The sequence below is a fragment of the Lygodium microphyllum genome, chromosome 15, assembly GCF_053477565.2.
Source record: "Lygodium microphyllum isolate KBCC chromosome 15, Lygodium_microphyllum_v1.1.10, whole genome shotgun sequence".
Lineage (NCBI taxonomy): Eukaryota > Viridiplantae > Streptophyta > Polypodiopsida > Schizaeales > Lygodiaceae > Lygodium > Lygodium microphyllum.
In genome coordinates this window covers 145,313,250-145,337,712 of record NC_141149.1, presented here as the reverse complement: position 1 = coordinate 145,337,712, position 24,463 = coordinate 145,313,250, and the positions used below count along the sequence as shown (strand labels likewise).

General features: G+C 44.1%; 1 protein-coding gene across 3 annotated transcripts in view; it reads left to right on the top strand.

The window, feature by feature from the left end:
• The window catches only part of ATIM (timeless family protein), a 138,310-nt gene that overhangs the window by 74,912 nt on the left and 38,935 nt on the right, over positions 1-24,463 (top strand). Inside the window, exons 4-9 of one of the 3 annotated variants that reach the window (XM_087694962.1) lie at positions 8,934-9,252; positions 9,410-9,547; positions 9,637-9,829; positions 10,052-10,182; positions 10,309-10,491; positions 12,470-12,645. In XM_087694962.1, the coding sequence (XP_087551088.1) occupies positions 8,934-9,252; positions 9,410-9,547; positions 9,637-9,829; positions 10,052-10,182; positions 10,309-10,491; positions 12,470-12,645 (1,140 nt within the window). The remainder of the gene's footprint in view (positions 1-8,933; positions 9,253-9,409; positions 9,548-9,636; positions 9,830-10,051; positions 10,183-10,308; positions 10,492-12,469; positions 12,646-24,463) is intronic. The other 2 variants (XM_087694963.1, XM_087694964.1) reach the window with 2 other exon arrangements.

Sequence of the window (24,463 nt, the reverse complement as noted above, 5' to 3'; positions counted from 1 at the left end):
GGCTGTGGATCGTCCTTGGCAGGACTGGGACCTTGCAAGCCGGTTGAGTCTGGAAAAGGCCTCTACTAATCAGGTGTATCATCTTCTCATTCAAGATCACCAATGGCTGGGTGTGAAAGCTAATACTGTTTGGGGACTGCGGAAATCGCGATCATGGTGGCAGGCAACGCTGATGGAGGGCTGGCTGAATAAGGCACCTTTCAAATGCAAGGTCTTTCTTTGGCGGGTAATGATTGGTGGTCTTCCTCTTGCCTCGGCGCTTTCCAAGCGTCGAATCTCCAATGGCAATTGTTTCTTCTGTACCACTACTGCGGAAAAGGCTCGACATCGTTTTCTTTCTTGCCCGCTCGCTAAGAATATCTGGTCACTCTTGTCGCAAATCTGGCGCGCAGTGGTGGGGTCCTCACTAACTCCTTTCGCTTGGGTTTTTGCGCGCCCAACGTACCCCACCCCGCCACAGTTAGTTATGAAGATCTTATTTCACTTTTTCAGATACTGGGGATGCTGGCACATTTGGACCATACGCAATGCTTTTCTCTTTTATTCGGCCTCTAATGTACCGAGACATATTGCCAGGCTTAAAGGGCTCTTGCATTGGCAGCTAGATCTCATCCGGCACTCCGACTTGCTCCCTCGGGAGGATTTGCATCCATGGCATATGGCAATTGCCTCTGGGTAGTTGCCATGATTGGTGTAACCTTTTTAGTGGATTAGTACGGGGATTTCCCACACGTTGGCCTAGGGCCCTCGTGTCCCTTGTAATCATGTAATCATGTAATCTTGTACCTTTTTTCCGTAATTAATACAATTACCTTTTACGAAAAAGAGAGAGAGAGAGAGAGAGAGAGAGAGAGAGAGAGAGAGAGAGAGAGAGAGAGAGAGAGAGAGAGAGGGAGGGGGGACCGTTGGGATGCGGCGCGACCTGTCCCCCGTCGTCGGGCTCACCTCCGTTGCCTGACTCGCCCTGCTGTCGTCTGCGGGCTCTACGCCTGTTCGCCTTGCTTCGTGCTTGTTCGCGCGCGTGCGCCCTGGTTCGCGTCTGTCCCGTCTCGTCCCGTCCCGTCTTGTCCCGTCCCGCTGTTGTCCCATCCCGTCCCGTCGCTGTCGTCTGCGGCTTGTGCGCCCGTCCGCCCTGGTGCGCGCCCGTTTGCGGGCACGCTTCCCTGCCCTGTGTGCAGCCTCAGGCCTTCCCTCCGGGCTGTGCAGGTTTGCCTCGGCTCTGTGTGCAGGAACAACGAGAGAAAGAGAGAGCCTCGCCCTGTCGTGCCCTGTGTTTTGCCCAATCGCGCTGCCCAAACGCCCTGTCTTCTGCCCATTCGTCCTGCTGGTCCTTTTCTGCTGAGGCGCTGAGTTGCGGTAAAACCCTACGCCAGACAGTTGGCAGAGAGGCAGCATCTCGGTCGGAGTACCCACTCATCTGTACAAAGACAGAGAGCGAGAGAGCGAGAGAGAGTGTGAGCGCCAGTGAGAGAGCAAGAGAGTGAGAAACAGAGAAAGAGGATAGAAGTATGGCTGGGCTGGATCTGGCTTTTATCGACCAGACGGTGGCAGCCCTTGGTCCGGATTCTGATACAGAGGAGACGAACGAGATGGTTCCTTGCACGGAGGAAATACCTTCTGGTTCTGACCTGCCGCCTGCCGGCAAACGCTCCAAGCATACTTCCGATGAGACAATGGGTCCTGAAGAACGTTCCTATGCGCAGGTTGCCTCTGATTCTGTGGATTCGCAGGAGATTGACTGGGAGCATTTGTTGGAATTTGCAAATACTCTGCTTGGCGATTATGTTCAACATTATCATGAAGCTTTTTTTGACTTGGGAACTGATGAGGTGCTGGTAGCCACGGTGGACCCGAAAACTGTTTTGCGATCTTTTTCGGTGTTTTATGACCGTGCGGTCATACTCTTCTTCACTGGCAGGATCCCAGTGCTTTCCCATATTCGTCAGTGGTTGCACCATGTATTACAAGGGGAGTGTGTTGAGGAGATCTTTCTTGGACCCCGCGGATTTTATGATGTGCTGTTGAAATCAGAGAAGCATCGAGCTGAGCTCCTGTCCAAATTGCCATTATTCTTTGATCGCCGCTTGGTCCATGTGGTGCCATGGCGCCCTATGGCAGCATTTCAGCGCCTGCTTCAACATGAATGCCCGGTGTGGGTTGAAGTGGAAAATTGTCCGGCAGTCTATTGGCCATTGTTAAAGGATGCGATGGCAGTTGTGGGAACGGTGTTGGTTCCCCCAAGCCTAAGGGCCATGAATCGCAACCGTTTATGTATGTTATGGGACACGGCCAGGAAAAGGCCTGCGTGGCTTCGCCTCAACTGCTTGGGCATGCATCCTTTGCACTTTCGCTTGAAATGGGGCAACTTTGCAGGCCACTGCTTCTCTTGTGGCAAATTGGGGCATTTTATGGCTGAATGCCTAGAGCGGCAGCCGTGTTCAGATGATGCGCATGTTGTGATGCCTATGGATGACATGGTGCTTGATGCTCCGGCACAGGAGGCCCCCCAGCCACCTAATGTTTTGGATAAAGGTAAACAAGAGGTCGGGGGTTTGGATTCTCGTAGCAATGTCTGGCAAGAGGCACGTCCTAAAAAAGGGAAAAAGTTGGATGCAAGCCTGGCGGATTCTGGGCCTACAGTTTCACAGGATCCCGTGCGCACGTATATGCACAGGAAAGAAATGTTCTCTTCACAGTATGCTACGCGTACTATGGTTCCTTTTGCCTCCCGTAATCAGTCTACAAGGAACGTATATACAGAAGGTCCAAAGGGCCCACTTGCTAAGCTAGCCTTTGATACTAGAGGTAATGTGATTACACCCTGGGATCGTCGTTATCCCCGTTCCACTTCCAAGGAAGTGGATATTCCCTCTACCTCTAAAGTGGGCCGCCAGAATTCTTTTGCAGTGTTAGCTGATTTTCTGGATGAAGGTGTCCTGGACGTTCTTGCGGAAAAGGTGAAATCGAGGCAATAGGTGCCTCGTTCCTGATTCTCTTTTTTGAAGATATATGAAGATAGCCACGGGAATGTGCGAGGCATTTGTTCTCGTTATAAGCAACATACCATGTGGACTGTCTTGCATGAGAACCAATGGGATGTCTTGTGTGCGGTTGAGCACAAGAGTCACGGTGAAGTAGGAAAAGTTGTGGATTGCCATGGGTTTCGCTTGTTTTATGCAGGGACACATGCTATGCACTATTCTGGCGTGCTTATGATTGTTCATGAGAAATACTAGCCTGTTCTTATAAAAAATGATGTACAGGGCCGCTTTGTGGTAATCGAAGTTTTATTTGAAGGAGAGATCTTATGGTTGCTGGGCCTCTATGCTCCGAATGACCTTGCATCTCGACGGGATCTTTGGAAGACTTTGCAGAGCTCCATGTCACTTGGCAGAAGGGGTTTTTGATGGGGGATTTCAATATGTGTGTTGACTCTTCTCAGTTCACTTCAGGGCATTCGGTGATGGATGCTCCGGAAAGTCGGGTGTGGAATGACTTTGCTCTTCAGGTACTTAAGCAAGATCTCTGCAGAGTCTTGGCTCCACCCTTCTTCTTTAGGGTTTACTTTTCATTCCGCTCAATATGCAACTACTTGGTCGCTGTTGGACCGAATGTATATCATGCAGGGGGATGATTTTCTTTCCGAAATGCTGGAAATAAAAGTCTTGCAGCAATATGCCTTGACGGACCATTTCCCTCTCCAGCTTGAGATGCTTGCGCAACCTATTGCACCTTTTATGCAGTTGCTGGAAAGACTCCCTTTACGTTTCAACTCGTCCTATTTGAAGCATCCAATCTTTCAGGGCTATATGCAACAATTAATTGAGAGATTTCTATTGGACTTCGCCTTTGAGGGCTTGGCTTCTTTTGCATGGCTGCTCTCTAATGTGCAGCGGGTTGCTTGGCAGTATGGGATCCATTATGCCTCTATTTGTCGGCGACGTCGACACGCAGCGGAGGACTTACTGGCATTGGTTCGTTCGCTGCTGGTGGACACCCCAGATGATGAATTTCTGCTGTCACTGGCAATGCGTTTGGCTGATCTTATTCAAGTATTTCAGTTAAAATCTTATCAGCAGGCCAAATTGCACAACTTGACCGACACATTGCAAGATAGTGCTTGTCAGACTCATAAGTTCTTTCACACATTGCATGCTTCTCCTGCTCGAGAAAATATGACTAGACTCCAGGATTCAGAAGGTCGCATGGTCACTGATCCGCAGACCATTGTCAATATGTGTAGGAATTACTTTCTGGATCTTCTTGGTTCTTCTCCGTCGCCTTCTAACCAGGTTACGCATGCACGTTCAGTCTTCTATGATCTGGTCCGCCAACAGGTTCCACTTGATATGCAAGCAACTTTGGAGGCAGATATTTGTGAGGAGGAGGTTATGGATGTTTTGTTACACCTGCCTAAGGATAAAAGCCCTGGGTGGGATGGTCTCACCAATGAATTCTTTGAGAACTCGGCCACCCAACTGGTGAAGCCACTGGCGGCTATGTTTCAGCAGGTTTGGGAAACAAGGGTTATGCCTTCCTCATGGAAAGAAGGCCTTATCAAACTGCTTCCAAAGGTTCCTCCGCCGTCAATGTTGCAACACTGGAGACCAATTTCTTTGATGGGTTCGATGTATAAAATCTTTTCCAAAGTGCTAGTGAATCGGCTTCACAAGCACCTTCCAGCTACTATTGTGCATCCTCTTCAATATGGTTTCATTAAGGGCCGCAACATTCTGCATAATATTTTGAATGTGCAAATGGCTATTGACTATGCGAGGCACTCCAGTCAAGAAGTGGTATTGATTCAACTGGATCTGGAAAAGGCTTTTGACTATTTGGATTGGTCTTTCATTGCAGAACTTATGTTTGCTATGGGTTTTGATCCTCGGATGTCCCGATTGATCTACACCATTAGTGTTGCGGGTTCTTTGCGCGTTATGCTCAATGGTGGGGTTACAGAGCCATTTGTCCTTGCACGCTCAGTGAGACAGGGTTGCCCTTTGAGTCCTCTCTTCTTTGCCCTGGCGACCCACCCGGTTCTTTCAATGTTATCTTCAATGGCAGCTTCTGCACAGCTCGCCGGATTGTCTCTTCCTTTGGGACAATACTTCAATAGCTAATCGCTGGCTGATGATAGCTTTATGATTTTGCGTGCGGACAAGGACAACATTCACAAGGCATTAGATGTTTGGACGCTCTTTGGTCATGCTTCTGGTCTTCGCATCAATGCCTTCAAATCAGCCATTCTCAGTTGCACGGAGTCTGATTTACAGTCATTGGTCTGGCACGGTCAAGTTGTTCCCCGTGGCTCCATTGTCAGGCATCTTGGATACCCATTGGGGGTTGATGTTCGGTCAAAGGAACTGCTGGAGTGGATTTCACAGAAACTGGCAGCTAAGTTTATGTATTGAAAGTCGCAAGCGTGGCCATTCCATGTCCGCCTCAAAGTGGCGCAGACAATTATGCTGCCGATGCTCACATATTTCTTGCCATTGCTGTCGTGGACTCCTACTACTTTGAAGGCTCTCACTCGCCCCATTCGTTTCATGTTATGGAAGAAGGATTCATTTCACGTAGGTATTTCGTGGATTTCATGGTCCCATACATGTATCCCCAAACGCCTGGGTGGTGGGGCTATTTTGGACGCTGAAACTCATATGCTGGCTCTTCGTTGGTCTTTTTTTCGTGCTTTGTGTGTGGATCATCACCCGTGGACCATTATAGCCCGTTATTTTCTTGAGGACAGCGGGCTCCGGCATGGTAATACACGACTTCAGTGCTCCTGGTGGCATGTCCTTAATGCAGACTCTCGGTTTTCCAGTCCCTTCTCCTCTCTGTTACTGCATTTGGTCGGCTCCTGGAAAGTGGTGCTCCAAAAGGCGCATTGGCATCCAGTGGGGGATCGCTTGCGTGCTAACTCCTTTCAATTGGAATTGCTGGCACTCTCCAGATTACTTTCATGGGAAGACAAACATGAGCTCAGACCAAGATTTAACCGCATGGCCCGTTTGGGTGTGACTTCAGTTGCGGATGCCACCCTTGCCAGTCGCAATGTCTTTGCATCGTTTCGTACTGCCAGGAGACTTTTCAGAATCCCGCGCAGATACCGTGATTTTTGGGAAAAGATTCTGTCGGTGCTTCAGGGTAGGCAACCCTTTCCTGCCATGGCTGTGGATCGTCCTTTGGCAGGACTGGGACCTTGCAAGCCGTTTGAGTCCGGAAAAGGCGTCTGCTAATCAGGTGTATCATCTTCTGATCAAAGATCACCAATGGTTGGGTGTGAAAGCTAATACTGTATGGGGATTGCGGAAATCTCAGTCATGGTGGAAGGCAACTGTGATGGAAGGCTGGTTGAATAAGATCCCTTTCAAATGTAAGGTCTTTCTTTGGCGGGTCATGATTGGTGGTCTCCCTCTTGCTTCGGCCCTTTCCAAGTGTCGAATCTCGAACGGCAATTGTTTCTTCTGTACCACTACTGCGGAATCGGCCCGACATCGATTTATTTCTTGCCCGCTCGCCAAGAATATCTGGTCGTTCTTGTCACAGGTTTGGCGCGCAGTGGTGGGATCCTCACTAACCCCTTTCGATTGGGTTTTTGTGGGCCCAAAATACCCCACACCACCACAATTGCATATGAAGATCTTATTCCACTTCTTCAGATACTGGGGATGCTGGTACATTTGGACCACTCGGAATGCCTTTCTTTTTGATTCGGCATCTAATGTACCGAGACACCTTGCCCGGCTTAAAGGTCTTTTGCATTGGCAGATAGATCTCATTCGGCACTCGGACTTGCTCCCTCGGGAGGACTTGCTTCCCTGGCATATGGCAATTTCCTCTGGGTCTTTGCCATGACTTGTGTAACTTTTTCGTGGCCTAGTATTGGGATTTTACACACGTTGGCTTAGGGCCCTCGTGTATCTTGTAATCATGTAAACTTGTACCTTTTTTTCATAATTAATACAATTACCTTTTACGAGAGAGAGAGAGAGAGAGAGAGAGAGAGAGAGAGAGAGAGAGAGAGAGAGAAGAGAGAGAGAGAGAGTTGAAGGGCTGTGGTGGGTCCTCCCCTCCATCCATCAGATTGGGTCTTTGGCAAGGCAAAATATCCTACTTTGGCACAACCACATATGAAAATATTATTTCACTTTCTTAGATTTTGGGGTTGTTAGTGCAATTGGGTCACCTGAAATGCTTTCATGTTTGGTTTTGCCTCTAAGGGTTCAAAGTCATCTTGTTAGGCTGAAGGGTCTTCTTTGTTGGCAGGCGAATCTTGTTCAGCACACTGGTTTTCTCCCTGAGGAGGATTTAGTCCCTTGGCATATGGTAGTCTCTTCAACTAGACGGCTGTGACTCTTGTACTTCTTATGTGATTAATAATATCAGTGCCCATTGAGAGAGAGAGAGAGAGAGAGAGAGAGAGAGAGCGAGATGCTGATCCAACTTGCTACATCACCTTAAAAGTGATGCCTCCTGCTCCAAATAGCAATCAATGATTGGCCCCTCTGCTATTGCATTTGCAAAGGTCTTGTACCTCTGAATGACATGCCCAAAACATTAACCCAATGGGCAATGTGAGGTATGAAATATTCATCAAGGCTAGGAAGGTGAGTGGTGATAGTTGTGCATGATCGAGCATGGAATAATCCTTGTCCTCTATCACTTATTGAAGAAATCCGCTACAGTGCAAAAGTCCAGCAAGATGGTGGCAAGTGCCATGTTCGACTGCCCCAATGTGCTAAAACTGACCTTGAAATACCCCTTTTCTAAGGGGGTTGCTTTCATAAACCTTGCAAGGGTGCCTCTGAGAGCTGTTTGTAGCATATATGTCAATGAGTGCCTTGGTGGTTTATCAGCTACTTGTCAGCCAGCCAAAGATGATTCCTCCAAGGCCGCACTCCCACTTTGTCTTTGATATCGAGCTTTGCATGATGATCAAACCTGATATGTTGAAAAGCATTGGCTGTGGAAGTTGGGGGGCTGCAATTGAGTTCCTTGTAGAAGAAGAGGAACTGGCTATTGTTTCATGAATTGGGTTTTCTCCTTTGTCTTGCTGCTGTGTATGCTTCTCTGTTAAATGCTTCTATAGCTGCTGAGCCTTGCTGGTTTTGTATCATCCCACGACGGAAGGGAGAATTGCTGAGGAAAGGGCAGAGGCCACTGCTTGAAAAAGTGCTGCCAATGTGGGCAAAGTGGAAGCCATTGATAGTGAAGGGCAGGAGGCTGGCGCAGCTGGGAAGATCATAGGGCAGGCAGAGGCAGGAAGATGGAGAAGAGGTTGGTGGCAGGGGTGGCAGCTTGGCAGTGGCAGGAGCAGATGGCGGAAGGCGGGAGCAGTGCTCTGAAAGGCAGACAGAAGGCAGAAGAAAGGCAGGAGTTGGGAGCAGCAGGAGAGGTGGAGGAGGGGGCAGTAGGTGGAGGAGAGGGCAGTTAACGGAGGGGGACCGAGTGGAACTGGTGGGTAGGAGGATTTTCTTTTTGGTTCCCTGTCCCCTATATCAAAACTTGACTGTAACGCAGCTGAGAGAAGGGCCAATACCCCTTTACTACTTCATAGAAGGCCTGCTAACTAAAACTTCTGACTTCCGGGTTCTTAGCTGGACTGGGAAAGTCAGAATGTGAGGGAAAAATATTCAAACACCAGGGCAATGGAACAGGAACATTCTTAATAGAAAATGCCTGTCAGGGCCAGATGGAGGAATGTTTGAACAATTAAGAATGTGTTCTGTGTTCCAAACCCTTTTGGATTTGTTTGTTCCTGGCATCTGTCCCTCTTGTTGCATGTTGTTATGCTTTTAAAGCATCAAGATAGAATCATGGTGATTGTGGTATAAGTTTAAGTTGATGTATCAAGTTCTCTTTTACTTTCAAGAATGTATGTGTTCTGTAATCAGATGTGCTGTATGTGAAGTAAAACTTTTGCTGTACTGCAGTGATACCTTTTCAGAAGATGACTGTAAGTTGGTCCAGCTGATTTTGACTTTGATCCGCAATCTTCTGGATTTCCAAGATGTTTTGACACAAAAAGTTGCAATAATGGAAAAAACAAGTTTCTGCTCTATAAGGGATGAACTGCTTGAACATTTATTTGAAGAGAATGTTATGGATTTGCTGCTAGCACTTGCTCAGCATGTGGCAGGACCCTTTGGTCACCTTCAAAGAGACAGCATGCTTTTTCTAGAGATTTTCCATCATATATTCTGGGGTCAGATTCCTGAAAAGATTGCTAGGGCAAGTCAAATACATATCAAGGTAACAGGAGCATACCTTTTCACCAGTATATCATTTAGTTATACCCTCTAAATCTTTTGATTGAAAGCATTTTTTGCTCTAGCAGAGTTTGTGGATAGCCTATAATAATTTGTGCTGAAGGTCATTGAGATGCAATATTTAAAAAGATATCTTGCAGCAGGAAAAATGTTTAACCAACTCATCTGGATTGCTGCGGAAGATGATGGAAGAGGAGAAAGAACAGCTTAAAGAGATACACCTCCAGGATTTGTCTCGCCATTCTCAATTTAGTGGCTTGTTTGTACGAGTGGCTGAGGTATTGAGATCTTGTGCATACTGCTTAATTTATCCTTCAGTTGTTTTTCGATCTGGTACGAACTCGATTTTTGGATACTTTTTGGTTAGGATGGCTCAAAAAAGATACTGAGGAGGAACCCTTTTCAATCACCAATAGAGACTGTTTTGAGGGGACCACGATTCAAGCATGGACCTGTGAAACGTGTAGCATGTGAAAGGACTATTGTTTCAACGTCAGAAAGAAAAATTCTTGAGCTTCTTAAGGGGTTTGCGGATCAGGTCTTATCAGGCTCTTACAATGGTAAAAGCATTCTTTTGATTGGTTTTAGTGGCAATGTTGTTGACACAGACTAGGATCAATTAGCTCTAGGTCAGCTCTTCAGATATCATTACATATTCTGATTTAGATTGCACTTAATTGTAGTTGTCTTGTTTTTTCTATAACCATAAATTTGTAATTGTTTTATAAACATAAGGGAGTAGTGCTATCCTTGATTTCACCTTTGGAAACATACATTTTTAGGGGTCATGAAATCAGTCAAGGATGATATTTCTAGAGAACGAGATGGGATCCAGTCTGCAGAGGCAATACTATTTTTTCAGGTGGCCAAGTTTTTCACAGCATATCAACGTCAGAAAATTATTGATTTCAAGGTGCATGCTTTGCTCTTGTTAGACCCAAAGACAGTACATAATATTTGTTTTATTTAGTTCTTATATACATCTCTCCAGCTCAAAATATATGAATCACAAGATTATGAGGTTATTTGTCCTGTACAGCAGCAGGGAAGCGATAACTTTAGTCAGCTCTTTGAAGGACATCTTTGTGGCCCCATTGCTGTAACGATGACTGAGGACATCTTCAGGATGGTGATATCGAAATGGCACGAGTTCTCAGAGGCAGCCAAAGTGACAAATGACTGGCTTTCTGTCACTGTTACCGGAACACTTTTCAAGGAAATGGTAACTTCACAATTGGTTTTTCTGAGGCAGACATTTTTTTCCAATAATTTCAGTTGTTGTGAGTCTTAGATGATACTTTTGATAGACATATTCTTGCATTGTTGAGAGTTTTAGATGATACTTGGATGGACACATTCTTGATTGCCATGATAAATTTTGACACTTGTTTTTGTGAAACCACTGTTTATATATCATTGATGCACAGAAATGATAATCCTCAAGACAAAGGCAATCAAGAAATACCAGCAGCATTGGTAAAACTACAAGTGTTTGATTAAAGTAATGACACTATTGAAAGGCTAGTGCCATTTAGAATTTGGGGAACACCAAGAGACTTTAGGAATGCAGCACACTCATCGAGAGATTCTGGAAAACTGAGGAAAGATGAAGGAATGGAAGGAGAGTTCCCAAAGAGGGCATGGTTTTTGCTTAAATGGTCCATAGAGCCCAATATCTAGTCCATGCCAAGTATGCATGATGTCTGTGTCAAAGTAGGAAATCTTCAAACAGCCTCATCAGTTTCCCTGAAAAAGTATTGAAGGATCTTCTTCCAAGTCTGTTTGTTCATGCTATGCAGAGATTTCCAAACCAGCACTTCAATGGGCAACCCCATTTGCCATACCTGATTGAGATGGTTTTGTTGAGGTGACTACAGTAGAGTGTTGCAGGGTCTTTCTATTCATTGAATGGTTGATGCAATGTTAAGTTTTTGGAGCAGTACCCCAATCAGCTGTTTTATTTGATGGAGGTATGGGCTGTAATGGCTGTAGTAGTTCTGTGTGTGCCCCTGAGACAATGTTTGCAATTACCTGCTTTAGCCCTTAAATAAGTTGAATGGGATGCATTCAATAACTACAGCAGGTCTTTGTTGATACCATACGCTTTCCGATGTTGTGGAATGGCCTGCACTGTCTTGCCTTCCTGTCCAAGATATCAATGCTGAAATATTCTTCAGGGGCAGTTGAATTGTTTACCTGTGTACTTGACAAGATTTAGTTCAGCACAATCTGTTTTCCATTTAGAAATATGCCACGAAATACATGCCAAATCCTGAGCATAGATAAGGTAGCATCACTGTTGGTTGCTTTTGCTAAAGTAAACTAAGTTTCTGACCAAAATTTGGTTATGTATGTCGGGCATAATTCATACCTCTGTGCAATTTTTACCAGGCAAAGTTTATAAGCAGCCATAAGTCTCTTTATATGTTTATAATTAGGCTAGAGAATATCAGAAGGTGGCAATGAAGGTATTGAAGACTGAAGTTTGCTTTTGGCCACATTGATGACAGATAGGCCTGCACGCATGCCTTCAAGACACGCTGCAGTATTTCCAGGCTTATATGCATGGCTATGTTGATAAAGTCTGAAACTTAAACTTTCCAATTCCTGATTCAACCTTGCCTTACTATTGCTCTGAGCTATAAAAATTAAAGCTTGAGCAATAATCAGTAGAGGCACTCAAAGTAAAACAAAACTCATGCTGGTATATGGATGTGGGCATTTCTGTTTTGCCATGCTCTTTGGTTAGCTTCTAATACAGATGCCATTAGTTCCTCAGCTACAGCCCTATGTAAATCAAAAGCCCAAACCCTAATTGCTGCACCGTGAACTGATATGTGATGTGTCATACATTGAGGTCTCTATGGTGGACCAAAGATGAGGATCCACCTCTCTTACTTAGATCAGTGTGATTACCCATTTTAAGCAAATGAGTTCTTTTGATGTGATATGTCCCACCTGATGTTTTTGATTATATGGTGAACCCTATTCCATAATGGTACACCTCTACTGCATCCACAATTCACAAGTTATCCTTTTGATTGTGCTGAACAAATAGGACTTTGAATAGGAGTTTTCAATCAGTAATATAAACTACTATAGCATTCCGTGTGTGGTTTTGTTCTTTATGAAGAGACAACTTGAGGTGGCGCTTGTTCAATGTCTGACCAGCTTTCTTTTAATAAAAAAATTCCTGACAGATTCGAGTACTTGATACTGTTTTAAAGGAAGCCAAAAGCATATTTCAAGATGAGCAACAGTGCAGGGTTGCACGCATCTTATTGTATAAAGTATTTTATGATCAAACAGAGAAGGGAATCATTCAGCTGCTTCTTCACTTAGTAAAGTTGTTTGAGGTTCACAAGCAACCACGCAGGTGCCCTTCATTCTTATTTTACTACAATCCCTTTGCTGTATAAGGCTTGTCTTATGTAAGTTATTCAAAGCACTTGCATTCAAATAACATGAAGAAACGTCTTACCTTATCAAAACTGAAGCTATAAATTGCAAACTTATAATAACAACCTTCAACATGCATATTGAGGGCAGCAGTTATGATGTAAGTGTTAGAACCTCATGTAGGTTTAAATCTATATTGATTATATGCTTCAATCTAAAAACATGTATGTTCAGACTACCAAAGTCAGTGTTTTTGGATCAAGTTTAAAGCACAAAGAGCACTTGGCACATAGGTGGGATAGAAGAGAACTTTAGCGTGATTAATTGTCTGTGCAGTGGTTAGGTCGTCCAGCACATTTGAGGCATACTAGGGTGTTAAGATGAATGCTGACACTGATAATCTTTCCAATCCCCTCCCTATGTCATTGAAAGAGCTGGCTAACTACAAAGGAAGACACAGAAATAGGGTAAAATGGATGTAGAAATTCACAAGCAGCATCGGTCACTCTTTGATGGAAAGTCAATCTTCAGAAAAATGGAAGGCGTACTAACACACTTGCAAAAAAAAGAAGGTGAGCAATCGAGAAATTTCCATTGCTAAGATTGAGAGATTGTACAAGAGGCTTACAGGCAACATGTTTGGAGCTCCAAGAAATCATAAAACTTCTAGACATTGTCCAAGCAGCTAAACACAAAATAGGCTGTTGAAGAACAGGTCTCACTGGCCGGTAAAAGGCTAGGAAACTTTGAAGTCTGCTTCGTTGGCTCAAATGTGGAGATGCTTTGGAACATCAGGTAGGACACTTTGAAGTCTGCTTCATTGCTCACACGTCAAGATGAGTTGGAACATCAAGGTGTAATACCCTCTTATAGCTCCATGAAGGTGCGCTAATGGAGCAAGAAGAGTCCTAGACCCTAAACTGCAACATCTATTTTTGAGCTTTAATTCATTCTCAGCATAGTTGTGTATTTTTGTCTCTTAACATTTGCAAAATTCATTGAAATTGTGAAGAACCATGGTAAGTTGTATTAGCTAAAGCCATAGCAATCAATGAACCTGTGATGCGCTTGAGAACTAAGCCTTTTCTTGCTAGTTGATTGGTCACTGCATGAGCTCTCTTTCAAGAAGAGCGTGAACTTCAAGCTCTCCAGTTTGAAGGTATACAGACATGCTCGCCTGCTCAAGTATTCGTTAGGGGCTAAGCATGCTCAATTTGTAGCCCAAGTTATTTTGTATTGCCCAAATATTGGGGAAATTATTAACTACAACAAAGATCTCATTTTGGGCTAAGGTTTAGGGTTTGGAGAGTTACTATTGGAGGCCTCCCTATTGGTGATATGGACCATGGTGCGGTGACCCAAGATAGGCATGCCTTTTGCACTATTTGTTTGGGAATTGCATCTCATCTTATTGTTTTCTTCTTGGTTAAGGAGATGGATTTAGGATTTAATTCTTAGAGTTAGGATTATAGTAACATCACGAAGAATTACCAATTGAGTATGGATCTTGGGAAGATTAGCTCAGATTGACACATTGTAGTCATAACATTCTCATGTATCTTTGGCACATCTGGCATGCTAGAAATGCTTTTATATATGATTTTGCCTTTGGAATCCATGGTCAATGATAGGCTGCTCCATGGTTAAGGTTATTTGCATGACTTTGATCATTGTTCATGCATGATTGTGTATGATATGTGAGATGGAGAGAGGATCGAAGCTCAGCTCAGAGTGCAGTAGACAGTGTGGAGAGTGAAGCACGACACCCAATGCAATAGATTGAAAGAGTGTATAAAGTACAACCCTTAAACCTTAGGGTTGTAGGTGGTGTTCACACCCGAATACGATAAGTGCCCGTAAGTGTGTGACATAAGCACATATGAAAGAAGACAATAAGTTTGGGAGAAAAAACATCTCGTAGTGAGAGTAAAAAGTGCCCCAGTGTCCTATTGATCACCAACACTCCTCTGTGACCGTAGGCGTGAGTGAAAATCCAACAAACCCCCTTGCAGTGAAGAGTGATAAAAAATACAATGATCATCCGCCACCAAAGTAGATCAAATTTAAAGCATTGCGAGATGCTTCAAATTTGTCATGAGGAAGAGGTTTGGTGAAGACGTTTGCCACATTATTGGCGGTAGGACAATAGACAAGGCTGATAGCACTTGCATGTAGCCTCTCTGTGACAAAATGATAATGTATCTCAATGTGTTTCGTGCGTGTATGAAAAACTAGGTTCCGTGCCACTGCAATGGCACTCTAACTGTCAGTGAACAAAGAAGTAGGCTCAGTAACAGATACATCCAGATCAGCTAGCAAGCGTCTAATCCATACACATTCAATTGTGGTAGTGAAAGGTGCCTTGTATTCAGCTTCACATGACGATGTGGCAACAATGGATTGTTTCTTGCTAAGCCAAGATATACAAGATGAGCCAAGAAAGAAACAATTGCCACTAGTGGAGTGACGTAAATCATAATCACCAGCCCAATAGGAATCATTGTAAGTATGTAACTGCAGTGATCCCCCCTTGGCATAAAGCAATCTAAGAGATCTAGTACCTTGCAAGTAACGAAAAACATGCTTAATAGCTTGCCAATGTGACATGCGTGGGTGATGCATATATCTGCTCAAGGCTGAAACTGCAAACTGTATGCCCGGCCTCGGTTTTTGTTTTGAAAGAAGGATTTTACATACTTTGGCATTTCTTGGATCTCTTGGAGTCATATTTCCACTCAGAAAAGAATGGGTGGTGGGGTTGTTTTGGACCTAGAGACACGTAAGGTTGCTCTTTGTTGGTCTCTATTTCAGGTTGTGTGTGAGGGATGATGGTCTTAGACTTATTGCCAAATGTATCTCTGAATACCAAGGTATTGTGCATGGGAACCTCAGGATTCCTGCTTCATGATGGCATGCGGTAAATGCTTAACAACCGGTTCACCTTAAATCTTTTGTACTCTTGAATAATTTGGTCATTCCTAGAGATGGGTGCTTGCCAAATCTACTTGGCATTCCCCTCTAGATTGTAAGCAGGCAAACTCCTTGAGAGCTGGCTGTTTTGAAGTTTTTTCATGGGAGAGAGAACTTTAACATAGGTCAATGCTGAATAGAATGGCATGGCTAGGGTTAGTGAATGTTGCTGATGCACATCGACCTCATAACGCCCCTTTGGAAGATTGGATGCCTAATGATCAATTGCGTTTGGGCAGCACATCTGTAAATTAGATATACTACTTATTTAGATGAGAGGACTGGTTGGCTAACAAGCGCGACTGCACTTGGGGTCTTTGTAAAGGCAACACTTGGTGGGAATCTATATTGATGGTGGATAGGCCTGATAGAACTCTCTTTAAATACAAAGTCTTTCTTTGGTGAATGTTGGTTGGCGCTTCACCCCTTGCATCTGCACTTAAGATGTGGTATCTCGAATGGTTGCTAGTTCTTTCATACAACATGCGAAAAAACTTCTCGTCATTAGATTTTGTCATGTCTAATGGCAAGCAAAGTTGGTCTCAATTGTTTGCTATTTGGTTTCGAGTGGTAGGTTGGTCATTGTTGTTGGGTATTTGACTCACGCCTCACTTACGCCTACGCTCATATGGGAGTGTCGGTGATCAGTAGGACACTGGGGCACTTTTTACTCTCGGTAGGAGAGGTTTTTTCCCCCAGACTTAGTCTTATTTTCGTATGTGCTTATGTGCTTATATTACACACTTATGGGCACTTACCGTGTTCGGGTGTGAACACCCCCTACAACCTTAAAGTTTAAGGGTTGTACTTTGTACTTTCATTCCACACTCTTTCAGTCTATTCTATTGGGTGTCATGCTTCACTCTGTCTCTCTCTCTCACACTGTCTACTGCACTCTCAGCTCTGAGCTCAGCTTCAGTCTGCAGCCCCCGCCAGTTCTGCCCCAGCCGCCAGTTCTGCCCCAGTGTCTCCAGCTCCAGTCGCCAGCTCCAGTCGCCAGTCTGCAATCGACACCCTCCAGCTGCAGGCGCAGCCTTCTCAGCCCAGCGCGCTGATTGCAGACGCTCCCAGCGCCACCTGTCAGCTGGAGGCGCCGCCTGTACCTGCCCAGTCCTGCCTGCGCCTGTCAGTCCGCCAACGTGCAGCTCCACCCACCAGCGCGCAGCTCTAGCCGCCTCCTCTGCCCAGCGCGCCACCACAGTAGACGTCGCCTCCTCTGCCCAGTGTGCCACCTGCCAGTTGCAGCTGCCGCCTCCACAAGCGCCGCCAGTCCCTGCGCGTGCCACCTACCCCTGTGCACGCCACCTGTACCTGCGCGCGCCCTGCACCTGCGCGTGCTGATGCTGCTCCTGCAGGCGCCACCTCCTGAACCTGCAGCTGCCCGCTACCAGGTTTGCCAGCCTGTTCCTGTGCGCAGACATTGCCTCGGGATCCGTGCCCGTCGTCAGTCAGCTGCAATCATTCTGCAGAGGTAACATTTTGCATTTTTTAATTCAAACACAGGAGTTCGTGCAGCAGCAGGGTCAGTTTTTTGCATTGGGACACGTGCTTGTGTCTGTGACAGAGACACATTGAATGCACATTTTGGGGTATTTGTGACAGAAATTTTGGGGATTTTGACATTACAGTGTTGCTGAGCACTGTTTGCACCTTGGGAAGCGTGCATTAAAGACAGTTTTTGACAGCGTACACCCTTGCACATTAATTGCAGAAGTGTGCTTGCTGCAATTTCTGGAAATTTGCAGATTTCCAGCCCTTACTGCTTTGACATTGCTCATTTGTCTTTGGAAATTTGTCATCATGGCAAATCTGGGAGGTGATGTATTTACGTATGTATCCAAGGAAGGCAGATTGGATGGAAACAATTATTCGCTATGGTCATTCATGATGAAGAATGTATTAGTGACTAAGAATTTATGGGATTATGTCAGCGGAGAGGAAACTCGACCGGGAGTTGTAGCTCCCGTTACTCCTCCTCCTCAAGGGGCACGTGGACAACGGGGACCTCAGCCACTTCCTCCAAGAACTGCAGCTCAAAAAGCTTGGAATACACGAGATGCACAGGCTTTGTCGCTGATTGCTTTGGCAGTTCAGCGGTCCATCATCCCTCACATTCGTTTAGCATCTTCTTCACGAGATGCATGGCTGACTTTGGAGCATATGTTTGCAGGAATGAATGAGACTCGAATCTCTTTCTTGAAGAAAGAGTTAGAGACTTTGAAGATGAATGAGGGTGATTCTATGCAGGATTACTTGAATAAGATTCAGGACTTGTGGGAGCAGCTCATGAATGTAGATGAGTACTTTTCGGATGCACAGTTGATATCCACCACCTTGAATTCCTTACCTCCTTCGTACTTGTCTTTTCATACTGCATTGATCCTCACCATGAGGATTGCCGAGCACCCACTCACTTTTATTCAGTTGGTTAGTTTGCTTCTAGAGGAGGAGCAAACAAGGAAAAATAGTGGTGTGGATGCCATAGTCTCTGAGCAGGCTTTTGTGGCAAGACAGAAAGGCAAAAACAGCAAGGTAAAAAATGCTCCACAGAGTTTTGGTACTTCTGGCACATCACAGAATCAGATACAAGGGGGGACGCAAGCAAAAAAGGGAAAATGTCATTATTGTAAGAAGCCAGGCCACTATATCACTGAGTGCAGGAAGCGCATTGCTAAAGAGAAGAAGAAGGAGTCAGGAATGTCTGTTTCTACTACTCCTTCCATTGCTAGTGAGTCCGCGTCCTTTGTTGTAGACAGGGACTATTGTTTTTACACTTGCAGTTATGACATCTCTTGGGCTGATAAAGCACTTAGCTCTACAGAAGATGCTGACACTTGGTTCTTTGACAGTGGTGCTTCTAGGCATATTACATCTTGCAGAGATTTGTTTGCTTCAGTTAGTGCACCTCCTGTTGGGAAATCTGTACAGTGTGCCAATAATGCATCATACCCTGTTCGTGGTATTAGGGAGATTCAGCTCACAGCCATTGATGGCTCTATTCTCCGCTTGCAGGATGCTTTGTTTGTGCTTGGAATCAAGAAGAATTTGCTATCTATTTCTTCTTTGGCACGTTGTGGTTTGTAGGTCACATTTGATGATGACTGTTGCATGGTTAGAGATAAAGAACGCATGACTTTGGTCTTGACAGGATCTTTGTGTCATGGTTTATATGAGTTGGATGCTCTTTCAGTAGATCAGTCGGCATACTTGACATCCACTCTTACTCTTGCTATGATACAGGCAGAGTTATGGCATGCTCGTTTGGGGCATGTAAACTTTGGCAGCTTGATGCTTTTGCAGCGTACTCAGATGCTGGATGGCTTACCTCTCTTGGAGAGACCTCTTGAGCACTTATGCGAGGGATGCATTTTGGGAAAAATGCATCGTTTCTCATTTCCCCGTGATGTTGCTTTCAGAGCAACAACCAGATTGCAGTTGGTGCATTCAGATGTTTGTGGGCCTATGCAAACAATGTCATTGGGCGGTTGTTACTATTTTGTGACATTCATTGATGACTTTACACGTTTTTGCTGGGTCTACTGTTTGAAAAAGAAGTCAGAAGTATACGATGCATTTTTGGCTTTCAGTGCACTTGTTGAAAATCAATCTGGATGCAAAATTAAGACTCTCCGTTCGGACCAAGGGGGGGAATACATGTCCTCTATGCTGAATTTTTTTTTGAAGCAGAAAGGCATAGTCCATCAGTACACTATTGCCTATACTCCACAGCAGAATGGGGTAGCAAAGAGGAAGAATCGGTCACTCATGGAGATGGCCAGATGTATGCTGAAGGCAAAGAGCTTGCCTCATAGTTTTTGGATGGAAGCAGTCATGTGTGCTTGCCATATTTTGAACAGATGCCCTACCAAAGCCTTGAAGACCATCATACCTTTTGAGGCTTGGAATAGCCGTAAACCTTCTGTTGGCCACTTCCGTACCTTTGGGTGTCTTGCCTATGCCCATATTCCATAGGTACTTAGAAAAAAGGTGGACAACAAGGCTGTTAAGTGCATTTTTATGGGATATAGCAGTGAGAGAAAAGGCTACAAACTCTATGATCCCGTTACAAAGAAGGTTTTTGCCAGCAAGGATGTTGTTTTTGATGAAAAATCAGAATTATCCTTGGCTGGTTTGGACACATATCAGGCTGCCCGTGATGTTTTTGAAGGGCTGCTGCCCATTACTTTTGGTGATTCAGCTGGAGCTTCAGAAAATGAACCTAATGTTCAGCCAGCTGCTCCTATGGAAAGTGCAGAAATTCAGCCATTGGCTGATCGGAATATTCAGCATAATGCTGAAACTGAAATTCAGCAAGAGGTTGCACACAGTCAGGAAGCTAGACAGTTACCTAGATGGTATTTGCAGACTATGCAAGATAGTCCTTTGGATGCACCCATGGCTGGTCGTACTAGAAGGCAAACTTGTTTGCATGATTCAGCACATACCATGGAGTTTGTTATGGCAGCAAGTACTTTTGATAATGAAGAGCCTGAATGTTTTGAGGATGCACAACACAGTATGCATTGGATGGCAGCAATGCAAGTTGAATTAGATTCTATCACTAAGAATTAAACTTGGGATTTGGTGTCTTTGCCATTTGGGAAGAAAGCCATTGGAACGAAATGGGTCTACAAACTGAAAAGGAAAGCAGATGGATCCATTGATAAATACAAGGCACGGCTTGTAGCTAAAGGCTACGCACAGAAAAAGGGCATTGACTATGAGGAGACATTTGCTCCTACTTCCCGTATGACGACCATCAGGTCTATGATTGCTTTGGCTGCACATTATGGTTGGACAGTGCATCAGCTGGATATCAAGACTGCATTTTTACATGGGGAACTTCAGGAGGAAGTTTATGTACAGCAGCCCATTGGTTTTGCAGTTGAAGGCTCAGAACATTTGGTATGCAAGCTCAAAAAGGCACTATATGGTTTGAAACAAGCTCCTAGAGCTTGGTATGCAAAAATAGATGCTTTCTTGCTTGGTGAGGGGTTTCTAAACAGCTCATTTGAGTCTACCCTTTACGTATGTAAAGAAGGGGGATCTATGCTGATTATATGTCTTTATGTTGATGACCTTTTGCTCACTGGAACACATGCTGATCAGATTTCAGCATTCAAACAAAATTTGCAGCAAACTTTTGACATGTTTGACTTGGGAATTTTGCATTACTACTTGGGCATCCAGTTCATACATGATGCTCGAGGTATTGGGCTATCACAGTCAAGGTATATTGGGCAGCTTCTTGAGAAGTTTGGCTTATAGGATTGCAAGCCAGTTTGTACCCCCATGGAACGTGGACTGAAACTGTCATTACATGATGACAGTGATTTGTTTGATATACATACATATGCTCCTGCTGTTGGATGTCTTATCTACCTATGCAACACTAGGCCGGACATATAGTTTGCAGTTTCAGCACGTATATGCATCAGCCATGTATGTCACATTGGCAAGTTGTCAAGCGTGTTTTTCGTTACTTGCAGGGTACTCGATCTCTTGGGTTGCTTTATGCCAAGGGGGAACCACTGTAGTTACATGCTTACAGTGATTCTGATTGGGCTGGTGATTATGATACACGTCACTCCACTAGTGGCAATTGTTTCTTTCTTGGCTCTTCTTGCATTTCTTAGCTTAGCAAGAAACAATCCACTGTTGCCACATCGTCATGTGAAGCTGAATACAAGGCAGCTTTCACTACCACAGTTGAATGTGTATGGCTTAGACGCTTGCTAGCTAATCTGGATGTATCTGTTACGGAGCCTACTCCTTTGTTCATTGACAGTCAAAAGTGCCATTGCAGTGGCACGGAACCCAGTGTTTCATGCCTGCACGAAACACATTGAGATCCATTATCACTTTGTCAGAGAGAGGCTACATGCAGGTGATATCAGCCTTGTCTATTGTCCTACCACCAGTAATGTGGCTTCACCAAAGCTCTTCCTCGTGACAAATTTGAAGCATTTCGCGATGCTTTAAATTTGATATCCTTTGGTGGCGGATGATCCTTGTACTCTTGATCACTCTTCACTCCAGGGGGGTTTGTTGGGTATTTGACTCACGCCTCACTTACGCCTACGCTCATATGGGAGTGTCGGTGATCAGTAGGACACTGGGGCACTTTTTACTCTCGGTAGGAGAGGTTTTTTCCCCCAGACTTATAGTCTTATTTTCTTTCATTCCACACTCTTTCAATCTATTCTATTGGGTGTCGTGCTTCACTTTGTCTCTCTCACTCTCACACTGTCTACTGCACTCTCAGCTGTACCTCGATCCTCTCACCACCTCACAATTGTCTCCAAAGACCTAGGCTTTTGGACAACTCAACTTCTTAGATCTTGTGCAGTTTGATATAAAACTCTTTTCCATTTCTTGCACTTCTAGGGTTGTTGACATATATGGACTATGTGGAATGTATTCATTTTTGATTCTGCTTTTGGAGTGCAAAGTTGACTTGCTCGCTCATCGAGAGGCCTTTTTTGTTGGCAATTGAATATCATTGAGCTAGTAGATGTTATTTCTCAATAGGATTTTCTTTTTTGTGTCATAACACACAAAAAATCAATTTTATTACTTACTATAGTTAATTATTTATTAGATTTGTTTTCTTTGTACTTACTCGATATGAAGAAAAGTGTATTACAGCTGGCCATTGATGACTGGTTACAGCTTATGGTAGATCCACACTGTTGATTAAAGAAAAGATAGTATGCACTTTCACTTATATGATCCTATTGGGCGCCTATGATCAAAACTCAAGTGTATGAGGATTAAGCTTGCAACATGAAATGACTAATGCCTTGAAGTGTGGGTTGGATCTACCAAAACAAATAGTTGTAATTAGCAAGATGGAATGATTATGAATATTTGTACTCTGTGCATATGTAGATTGAAAGCTTTAAAATATATTTATCTTTATATGAAAAACTCATATGAAGATTTGAACATTGTTTTTGTAATGTACTAGTAAAGAGCTTTCATGTGACATCAATATTTGGAGAGGAAGGTCTCTATATTTTTGGGAATTTCTAAATTTTAGGAGGTCCCTAAATTTTAGGAGTCTCAGATTCGTCTAAAAATGCTAGTTCTAAAAATAGAGATGCTATTTTTAAAATAGTAAGTTTTTGTTTCGGTATTGATTACTAGATTTGATTGTTTTTATTCTTGATAATAGTTAGTTCAAAAAGAAAGCCATAGAGAAGAGACAAATGTTCTATTACTCGTCACATCTCGTGACTTGTGGACTTCACTTTCCCCTTTTGCATTACTCTCCCATTTTTCTTATAAAGAGAGCTCGTTTTTTTTCATTCTAAATTATTATTATTGGTTGTAAACTCTTTTACAATAGTTGAGAATAGCCGAAAATCAACCCCATCCGTCTACATCTACATCATCATCATTATCTACTCCTCCATTCAATGCCTCCATATTTCCTCATCTTTATTGTTTTTCAAGACAACAAATTTCCAAATTTATTATAGCTGTTTCTGCTTAATTTTTTTTTTTTGCATTTAAAGAACAAAAACCAAGTCATATCAATGTATTGTCAATTGATGATGAAGAAAGGTTGATTTTTCTCTTTCTACTCACTTCTTATAAAGAAGTCTCTTGTTTTTATTGCATAGTAAGAGATGCATATGTGTATGTACATATTTCATTTTAAGAACAAGAACCAAGCCATATCAATGTATTGCTGATAAACAATGGAGAAAGGTTTATTTTTCCTCTTTCTACTCACATCTTGTAAAGAGATTTCTTGTTTTTAGTGCGTAGTAAAAGTGATGCATATATGTATGTATATCTTTTTATGACCTTGTGAGTGTGAGAACTATTTTTCCTCACTCTTTGGTTGATTGTAATTGAGCTTTTTTCTAAAGGACTTGGGTTGAGTAGAAGTTAAGTCCTTCCTTGGGGGCAAAGAAGGGGGGGGGGGAGGGAAGGAGGGGGGTTGTCGACCTTCAATCCTCAATCTTGTCTCCATTGCTTTTACATTTTTATGATTGTAAACTAGCATATTCAGCTTGAAGTACCTATTCTTCATTTTTTGAAATATTAAATCTTGAAAACAAACGAATATTATAGTTGTCAAGCATACCATGTTGTTCAAGGTGTTTACATTGTGGCACATTGTTGTCTCTTTGGTTTTCTTGTCGGCCATGTATGCCTTTTATACTTGCAGTCATGTTGTGCTCGAGTTTTGTGTTTTGGTATTTTGGTAATTACTATAATCACTCTTCATATAAGAGAGAGAGAGAGAGAGAGAGAGAGAGAGAGAGAGAGAGAGAGAGAGAGAGAGAGAGAGAGAGAGAGAGAGAGAGAGAGTAACTGGAGAGTGTGATCGATCGACGCGACGGGAGAGAGAAGAGCGGGCGTGGAGATGGCGGTCGTTAGCGTGCTGTGTCTGCGCCGTCCGCCGAAGACCTGAATCGCCTGTTTCGTCGCGTCCTGCCTGCGAGCGTCCTCCTGCACGCGGGCGTCTTCCTGTGGAGGCGTAGAACTCGTCGTCGACGCCCGTGCCTGCCAGTGCGCCATCGTGTTCTGCCTGTCCTCGCGCTGCACAACCCTAGCCGTCCTGCAGTCGTGTGGGATCTGCGTTTCCACAAGGCTGCGACAGTCACAGACCAGGAGCGATAGTGCCTGAGGGGGGTCGTGCACAGTCCTCCTTCCTCATTTCAGTCCTGCGGAGGGTTACACCTGCCCTGCCTGTAAAACGCGACCTGCCCCTGCCGTCCCTGAATATACTACTGGTCGACTTGCAGTTTGTTCTCCTTCCTTCCTGTGGCGTCTCACTGAACGACTGCGACAGCCAGAAGACGGTTCAC